We start from the raw sequence: 9,681 nt of genomic DNA, 5'->3' as shown, positions 1-9,681 counted from the left end.
ACAATTTCTGATTTATAGAGTGATTAAAAGAAATATCCCTGTATAAGAACCTTTAGGAAAATAAAACAAGGATTTTGAACCTAGTTTTATCCAATGTTCAGATTTCTCTGTTCTGGAAAATGCATCATGCATCATGTGCATATTTAAAAATAGCATTTCAGAAAACTTGCAATACAAAACAATAGTTTTAATTGGGGAAGCAAGGTAATACATGGGAAATCAGTAAGGAAAGTATATATATATATATATCTATATATAATAAATAGTGACATTCAGCCAAAGTGAAAGTGAAAAAGTGACGTGAAAGTGACGTGACATTCAGCCAAGTAAAAACACGTTATTTCATTAAATACGTTATTCTATGCCACTTAACAAAATTAACACTACGTTATCTCTACGTTATTCTATGCCACTTATCAAACGTAAGCCAATTTGTTAAACAGAGTATTTGAATTTCATTAAATCTGTTATTTCTACATCACTTATCAAATGTAAGTTCAGCTAATTTATAAAATTGAGTGTTTTAATTTCCATATACAAAAGGTCAGATTTACCTTACTGTTTTGTAAAATACACGAACTTTAGTCTTATACAACCATATAATGGCAAATACTATGTGAAGACACTTTGTAAACAATGCCCGTGTAAAACACTCACGTGTCCCTCCTGCTCTTCTTTCACGATGACATCACACCGGAAGCATATGGCTTAGCCACGCATGCGCATCAGTCACTCGATTCTTTCCGACTCGGATCGTTCCTACTCGGCAAAACTCGGCTCCGTTCGCCGATCACATGCGTCAAGCCTGGCCCCTTTCTTCTCTGTGTGGCTCATTTTGCGCCATTTTGTCCGCACCACTGTGTTGATTGGGTTTTTGAGATCTGTAGTGGAGCCAATCAGAAGGGTACCGGACAACCGGAGAAACGGTAAAGGATTGCGCTTGCTCCAAGGGAAATGGTAGCTGACAACACGGATTGGTTTGTCAGTGACCAACCAAATTACTAATTCTGAAAAATACAGAAATCAAATCGGTAAATGCGAGAGGGAGAGCGCGCGAGAGCAGGCACTGGACATGAGTGATACTGTTAGTGCAGTCCAAAACAAAGACAGACCTGCTAATGTTTGGGAAATGTGCTGGCTGCTTTTTGTACTATTTAAAAAATAGGTTGAATTTTAGCCAATTTTAGTTACCTTGGTTTGCTCATAATACTGAGTAACTGTTGTTTGCCAAACAGACCGCCTTGAAAGGGTTTAAGAAACGCTTAAAATCTGTAAATTCTTTAGACCTTGTTAACTTTTCAGCCCTTTACTGTGTTTCTGTAGCTAAAAAAAAAAAAAATTAGACATACCCTCAGTAGGTAATGCAATATGCTGTTCATAATATTAAGCACCTCCAACAAGGAAACATTCAGTCTCAAAATACACTTGGCCTCTGGCCCAAACCTGCAGCTCGGGACAACATCAGACTTCATTTGGTTTCATAGAAATCTACTAGTTTTGGTTATACTGAATAATAAGCAAGACATTCGTTGGACTTGAATTCTTTTTTTTTCTCTCTCTCTCTCTCTTTTTTTATGACAATTTAGGTGAGGAAGGAAAGATGGAGCAATATACAACTACAACCAGTGGGGATCAGATAGTGGTGCAAGCTGCCAACGGGCAAATCCAGCAGCAGGTAAGAGCCCATATAAACAGGCTGCTGTTTAATCACATACCTTTAATATAAAAAAATAAAAATAAAAACCTGAGTGTGGTTTTTATTTGTTTTTCCGTGCATTTTTAAACTTATCTAAATTGTAAATTTTTCTGTATGTAGATGTATATCAGGTGCACTAGTTTTTTAAAAATAGCAGGAGAGTAATCTGCTTCAGGAAGTGGTTTCCAATTCAAGGAAAGGACTGGGTAAATAGTTCTTGTAGTCGCCTACAGTCTCTCTCCTTTGAAATGAACTTTCTAAGTCCTGATAAAAACAAGGTTTATGTGACACAAACACATTCAGTGCGTTTTGCATCATGCAAATGTGAATCAGAAAGAAAATCTTACTTTTTCTTTGAGGTTTATATTATTTTATTTATTTATTATTTGTCAAAGGAGCTGCTGAATTATTATTGTAGAAATGTTTGTCAAACAGATTTGCTTCAGCACCTAGATTTCATACTGGACATCAAGTCTAAACGTTTTTAAGTCAACAAAAGAAGCAAAATTGTCCACATGAAATTATTGATGTTGGTTTACTTTCTTAAAACATGTTACTGGTCTTACTTTGAACAATTTATTAGTACATAATATTCTATTGAAAACTAATTCTGAATCAAAATTTTAGAACTTTTTTTTTCACTTACTTTATTTTGTCACCGAGAAGGTACAGCAAGTTACATAAATGTGCCAAAATTTGTACCCCCCCCCCCCCCCCCCCCCCCCCCCCCAAAAAAAAAAAAAGTACTGAGGGGGTTTAGAATCTAGAACATTACTCTGAAATGGACAGTGTGTATTAGAGGATTAGATTAGGAAGTATAAAATAAGGCAAACCTATATTAGCAATGCATTTCTGTAAGAGATGTTGTTTGTTGTAACTGTTGTTTGCCAAACAGACCGCCTTGAAAGGGTTTAAGAAACGCTTAAAATCTGTAAATTCTTTAGACCTTGTTAACGGTGTGATGTGGGCTGTCCACAGGCTCAGGGCACCGTAACAGCAGTACAGCTGCAAACAGAAGCACCCGTCGCTACGGCTACAGGCCAGCAAGTGCAGACGCTCCAGGTAGTTGTGTGAACTCCGACCTTCAGGCTTGTGATGTTGCATGCGTCATGTCACACTGTCTCTGAGGATGTGAGCTTGTCCAGCATGACTTGCTTTTACTTACAACAAATCGTGATCCGGATCGTCCAGTGAGCTTTCTGCCATGTTCCATGCTGCCCGTGGAGTCAAAGCACCTGCTCAGGACACATTCTGAGAAGGGATTCACCTCTTTTAATGTGTCTCGAAGAGAAGATCTTGTCAGGAGACAGTACTATAAGATCACTTGTGTTTGTCTTCAGTGTGTGTTGCATGTTATAACCACTTAATACTGATCATACGCATCTGAGTTCACAGCACTGACTGGATTTTGATGAACTGCATGATTGTCCTTTGAGCGGATTCTCACTATTATCATGATTAAGAATACAAACATGGAATTGAAATCTGTCTACCTCATCACATTCAATTTATAGAGCCCTTATTAATTAATATTATTATTATTATAAAGTAACTAGAAAACATGGCTATTAAAATTGATTGTTCAGGTTTTATCATGAATGTTGCCATACGTCCCGTGCAATGCCTAAAGCTGCATGGTGCAAATCTAATATTGTGTTGAATGTCTATTTCTGACCCTTTGGCCCCATGCTAACATTCAGTGTATGTGTGCGCTCAGGTCCAGGGTCAGCCGCTGATGGTCCAGGTGAGTGGCGGGCAGCTGATTACATCCTCAGGTCAGCCCATCATGGTACAGGCCATGTCTGGAGCTCAGGGCCAGACAATCATGCAGTTGCCCATGTCTGGAGCACAAGGCCTTCAGCAGGTAAGTGCAGCTCTGCTCGTCAACACTCCTCAATGTGAGGAAAGCTACTTAAATATATCTATAGATTGTCCTATTAAACTTAACAGTATAATCATCTAAATATCCCTCTGCTAATTTTATTACCAGTGCACATATTTTATTAAGCAATGGACGACTGTTTTTAATTTGGTTATTTTTACACTTACATAGTTGACGATTTTCAGGGTCTAAATTTACAAACATATATTTGTTCTTGAATTCTTGACTTATTGAAATTCATATCTGATATGTTATTTCTGATTTGTTTGTGTATATGTAGATCCAGTTGGTTCAGCCAGGACAGATTCAGTTGCAGGGTGGTCAAACTCTGCAGCTGCAGGGTCAGCAGGGTCAGACTCAACAGATCATCATACAGCAGCCCCAGACTGCCATTACTGCAGGCCAGAATCAGGTCTCAAACACACTCTGTTCTCTTTTTTCCCCCCATGATTCGTATCATATCATACATTAATTAAGAGAATGCTGCCCTATTAACTGTAACGCCCAGCGTTTGTGCAGCCGATAAAGCCGCGTTCAGACTGCACGATTTTAGCCCAGTTTTTGGCTCGCCGACAGGTTTTGAGAAATCGCCGACAAATGCCCGAAATCACAGGCAAATCGTTGCTCGTTCACGCGAGTGACAATCACGCAGTGTGAATGAGCAAAGACGCGATCTGAGAGAATCGCCGACGAGTCACCGACGCCCGTGAGATATTTGGCATGCTAAATATCTGGACCTGTCAGCGATTCAAAATCATGCTGTGTGAAAAGTGTTCTGACTGAAAACTACGTCGGCGATGACTGACAGCCAATGAGAGAGCAAGATACAGAGCAGCGGGGAGTTCGGGGAGGAGTTATATACCACAATATCAGCAAGCATGGCTTCGTTTCAGAAAAAGCCTTCTTCTCGGTCTATGTGGACCCAAAAAATGGAAGAAAAATTAGTAGAAATTTCGCAGGAGCACCCGTGTCTGTTTGACGTTTCATCTGAGCTAGCCCAGTCTCACGAGAGAACTCTGGTTTTCCATGCTTGATATCGCGTTGTTTCCCTTGTCACATCTCGCGTGTGTTTGGTTGTGAAATGTAGTTTGCCTGCCAGGCGATTCTTCCTATTGTAAAGTCATGCAGTGTGAAACCTTGTGTCACCGATCCATCGTGCAGTGTGAACACAGCAGCGACAGAATGCTGGCCAAGATAGTCATGCAGTGTGAAAAGAACAGTGACCCGACTACTTTGAAAATCGTGCAGTCTGAACTCGGCTTAAGGCAGATTTTATTACTTCACATAGGTTTTGTTGTATAGAGTATAAATGAATTTGTGTTGTGTTTCACAGGGGCAGCAGATTACAGTTCATGGACAGCAGGTTGCCCAAACAGCTGAAGGACAGACCATTGTATACCAGCCTGTGAACGCTGATGGCACAGTTCTGCAGCAAGGTATTTAAATACACACTATGTCTACACCTGGTTTATCTTTCTTCTAGTAATGTACATTAAATCTGATATGAGCAACATAAAATGGGTGATCAGTCAGGGTTTTAACAAGTGTCATTATTAGTGTTGGGCGATATGGTCTGTGAGATCACGATACAGGATATAATTGTGCACGGGTGGGTGGGGGCAAGAGAGAGACTCTCTGTACTTGTCATAGGTTATTTCATAAATATCTGGTGTTTTAAACCGCGCATGAGGGAAAGTGTGGAAGCACCACTAATCTAAATAATATACTTTCAAACATACTGATAAACTAACATATTAAATATAAAAAAATTTAAAACAGCTAGGTCTTATATGGTATCAAGCTTGACTATCTTCGATACTATCGTCTATCGACATAACCCTAGTGATTATACCATTCAACACCTTTGTTTTGAAGGTTATTCAGGTTAGAACTATCTGTTCTCTCCCATCCATAGGCATGATCACCATCCCAGCAGGCACCCTGGCAGGCACTCAGATCGTCCAGGCAGCAGGGGCCTCTAACACCACCACAACTAACAGCGGGCAGGGCACAGTTACCGTTACTCTGCCAGTATCTGGAAACATGGTGAACGCTGGGGGAATGGTCATGGTAAGACCTCCCCATGAGGTATCTAACAAACTTAAACCATCCCCTTAATTCATTCAGCATCACAGGTGTGGGGGGTATGCATGCTGTGTTAGGTCTCAATCACCTTCTTTTGGACTCGCCCTTTTCACATGCAGACATATGAGTGATTTTACCTTAAAGGGATAGTTCACCCAAATGTTTTTTTCTAAATGTTTAAGTAATTATATATATATATATATATATATATATATATATATATATATATATATATATATATATATATATATATATATATATATATATTATAGATTTAATTATATTATATAGATTTGCATTGAAATATAATGCCATATTGTCAAATATAAATTCAAACTGACCACTTTTATGAAGTGTGAATGTTACTTTCTTTGTCCTGTGTCACCTTGGATCCCTGGTTTCACTTTCATTAAATTAAAAAATGATTAGGATTCTTTTTCTTTTGTATTCCCATGAAATAAAGTCATACAGGTTTGGAACAACATGAGGGCGTAAATAATGACAGAGTATAATAAGTATTTTTAGACAAACGATTCCTTTAATACATAATAGCATTCAGTGTCTTAAAATAAATAAAAAAATCCTAGTTTCAGGATTCCTAGAATTTGATGATTTACTCAGAAGCAAGTGGAAAGTGGCGACCTCTATCCGCTGTGTGTTAATCTTTAGCACTGATTCAAGTGTAAGGGTGATATGTGCCCGTCGTCTCTTCACAAATGATCCACTCAGCTGTTCTGTGGGTGTCCTTTCCTCATGTTAGTGTTTCATTGTATTTTAGTCCATATTACATTAGTTGTCACTTGACTGATCACTGGATTGCTAAAAATTTGATTTGATCGATTGATTGAAGTTACATTTGCAAATACATATTTATGTGTTTGAACATAGCAAACTTAAAATTAATTTTTCATGCCCCTTTCTTGCCCGCTCTGCCAGATGGTGCCGGGTGGTGGTGCTGTGCCAGCCATCCAACGAATCCCACTGCCAGGGGCCGAGATGCTCGAAGAGGAGCCGCTGTATGTTAATGCCAAGCAATATCACCGTATCTTAAAGAGACGCCAAGCTCGTGCCAAGTTAGAGGCAGAGGGCAAGATCCCTAAAGAAAGAAGGGTGAGTCTTTCTCTTCTGAATGCCAAAATAGACATTTTGACATGAATAATGCCTCATATCCAGGCTGATTCCTTACTATCTTCTACAGAAATATCTTCACGAGTCACGCCACAGACACGCCATGCAGCGGATGCGTGGTGACGGGGGGCGGTTCTTCTCACCTAAAGAGAAAGAAGAAATGGCTTTGGCCATGCAGGTGAGAGCGCAAGGCCATGTCAAGCAGGAAGACCTACGCAATGCTACCGAACTCGCGAGCTCACATTGGCTGCCTGAGCACACTTCGCCCCTCGCATAGGCGCTCATCTTTGCTCTCGCTGAACTCCTTAGCAGATTCATTCTCACTCCTTTCTTTGTGTGACATGCTGTCATTGGCTGCTCTTGCACGCATCACCGCCTGCTTTTTCCTGTGCGTGTTGGCTGCTTGAGTGTGTCCCATCATGTCTCATCGCTAGTTAAGCATTCGTGTCTACAGACTGCATGATCTGCTAAATCTGCTGTGTGGTATTTTATGACCTGTCTATCTGAACTTGGATTTCCTGTTTTGCCATATTTAACAAGACAAAGATAATCTCATGACACAATCAGGATGAAAACACTGCATTATACTGATGCAGCTCTTCAGGACTAAGAATTGCTAACGCGATGTGACTGACTTTATCACGTGATTGTCTGTTTGATCCAAGCCATATTATTGGCAAACTCTGTCAGTTTCAATTATGAAGACACTATCGAAAAAACATGAAAATTTTTTTTTTTTTTTTTTTGAGGGACCAGTTTAAAAGAAACATGTGATTTGTTTGAATATATATATTTTGATGTTGTTTTCTATATTTCTTTTGAGGAAGCATTCCTGTTGTTGTTTTTTGTTTGGATTGGATCTGGTTCTGTCCTTGTGCTTGGCTTTCATACCATTTTTGTCATGTTGTGATTTTTATTCTGAATAAACATTCTGACTGACTGCCAAAAGGTTAACAAGTTTGCAACCAAATTAGACTAAAGTTAAACATTTAAAATCAGTAAGTTTTTTTCTATTTCTTTTATTAATTTTTCCAGAAAAAAAATCAATATTTTTATTCAGCAAGATTGCATTATATTGATTAAAAGTGACAGTAAAGACTTTTAAAAAGTTACAAATTGTATTTCACCTACATTTTCAACTTTATTCATCAAAGAATCCTGAAAAAATGTATGTCTCTCAAATATATTAAGCAGAACAACTGTTTCAACATTGATAATAATAAGAAATGTTTCTTGATCACCAAATCAACACATAAGAATGATTTCTGAAGGATCATGTGACACTGAAGACTGGACTAATGGCTGCTGAAAATCAGCGTTGACATCAATGTCTTGTGATGCATGTTCCTGTTTATCAAGTCTTGTCAAGTCATTTTTACTCATAAATGTTTTGGGATTTAAAAATATTTCCAGATACTGCCCTGACTAGAAAAGAACAGATATCTGCTATGAAGTCTGTAACGTTAAACAGTTCTTTAGAACAGAAATCTAAATAGCTGCCGTTTCCCTGAAATCCATGATGTGACCGCTTGGTAAACATGAACCTTTCATTGTTTTTTCTTGGTTATTCAGTGTTTTTCTTGTTGCTATATATCCTGGTGTCCCAACCCTAGTGAAAACACTTGTGAGTGAAATGTGTTCTAGAGGTGCTGAGTGAAGCATATCTGAATTAGGCGTGAGGGTAATGATTGACCCTCTTCCTCTCCCGTTCCCCTGCAGGAGCAACAGGACCAGAACCAGACTGGAGATGAGGCTGTTGCCCAGATGATCCGGGTGTCATAGCACTAGAACTCTTACTGTGTGTTTTTAAAGTGACTCTGAAGGCCCAAATTTACACCAGTGCGAATCACCGTCTCCAACGCAACACTAACAGACAGTCCTAATTCATCATGGCCTGTGTTCCTCCTGTCTCATGTCTTCCACTGAAAAGAGGGGCCCTTCTGTATTGCTCCAGAGGACACACATTACTGTTAATGTACAGCGTAATGAATTCAGCTTGCTGTTTAAAAAGCAAATACATAGCAAAGCTTAAATTGACCCACAGAGAGACTGCGAATACGCAGTTAGAAATTACTCATTTACCGTAATGTTTTTCAAAGGTAGTAGAACAAACAAGAATATTCTGCAATTAATTGAATGAAGACCAAAGCAGTCTGTTTGATTTACTACTTTTGTAACATTATGGACAGTTCTTGTCAGCCCTATGTACTTATAAGTGAGTTGTTACATGGAAATGATGTAGGTTTCTCTTACAAGCTATTTGTGGTGTTGTTGAGTGTATTGTAAATGTTTGGCGTGGGGAAAAGTGCATTGGGAAAACAATAAAGGCAAAAAGGGCAAAATTTTTTGGAAATCGGCCCTCGTCACCAAGGAAGCACCAGTCATATAGGGTGTTCTTGTTTCCCAAGCTTTTGTACAGGTTTCACCCATAACATGAAGTCATTAGTGTTTTGATACAACAATCATTTGTGATTTGAGTGAGGTTTGTGTATTCAGTCACTGTCTTCCTGGCTCATGTAGTTCATACTTGGAAGTGCAAATTGAATTGTCTTGGACATTGAAGTCATCTAACCTGTATTTTGATAAAAATTGTGCGAAACGCATTGTGAAAGATCATGCTTTGTAAACTTGTCTTTATTATTATAAACTGTGTGAGCACAAGAAAGCTGTAAATGATCCAAATTCAAACAGTTCAGTGTTTAATCTATCTAGCTGTGATTGAAATCAGATATTTCAGAGAAGTGGCTCTCAGCCACAGGGCTGGGGCTCAGTAATTCTTGCTATTATGACAAATTTATAATAATTTAGTAATCTTTATGCTGTTTCAGATTTGTATGACTTTCTTTAGTGGATTGCAAAAAAAGATGTTAATCTCACTCACCGTTTGCTT

At 38.8% G+C, this 9,681-nt stretch overlaps 1 protein-coding gene across 15 annotated transcripts; it reads left to right on the top strand.

Annotated features, from left to right (window-relative positions):
- Positions 1-703: 703 nt before the first annotated feature.
- On the top strand, positions 704-9,407 carry LOC109094626 (nuclear transcription factor Y subunit alpha-like). 15 transcript variants are annotated; one of them, XM_019108348.1, is made up of 10 exons: positions 704-926; positions 1,587-1,675; positions 2,675-2,761; positions 3,414-3,560; positions 3,859-3,990; positions 4,912-5,014; positions 5,494-5,648; positions 6,600-6,773; positions 6,862-6,969; positions 8,511-9,407. In XM_019108348.1, exons 1-10 carry the CDS (start codon positions 719-721, stop codon positions 8,571-8,573), a joined length of 1,266 nt encoding a protein of 421 aa, XP_018963893.1. In that variant the 5' UTR covers positions 704-718; the 3' UTR covers positions 8,574-9,407. The 15 variants fall into 15 exon arrangements, with proteins under 15 accessions (XP_018963893.1, XP_018963891.1, XP_018963897.1 ...); XM_019108346.1 differs by having other exon boundaries at positions 5,494-5,666; XM_019108352.1 differs by lacking the exon at positions 2,675-2,761.
- Positions 9,408-9,681: the final 274 nt, after the last annotated feature.

This window comes from Cyprinus carpio, chromosome A8 (genome assembly GCF_018340385.1).
Source record: "Cyprinus carpio isolate SPL01 chromosome A8, ASM1834038v1, whole genome shotgun sequence".
Lineage (NCBI taxonomy): Eukaryota > Metazoa > Chordata > Actinopteri > Cypriniformes > Cyprinidae > Cyprinus > Cyprinus carpio.
Note: the sequence above shows the minus strand (reverse complement) of the source record. Positions and strands in the feature narration are given on the sequence as shown.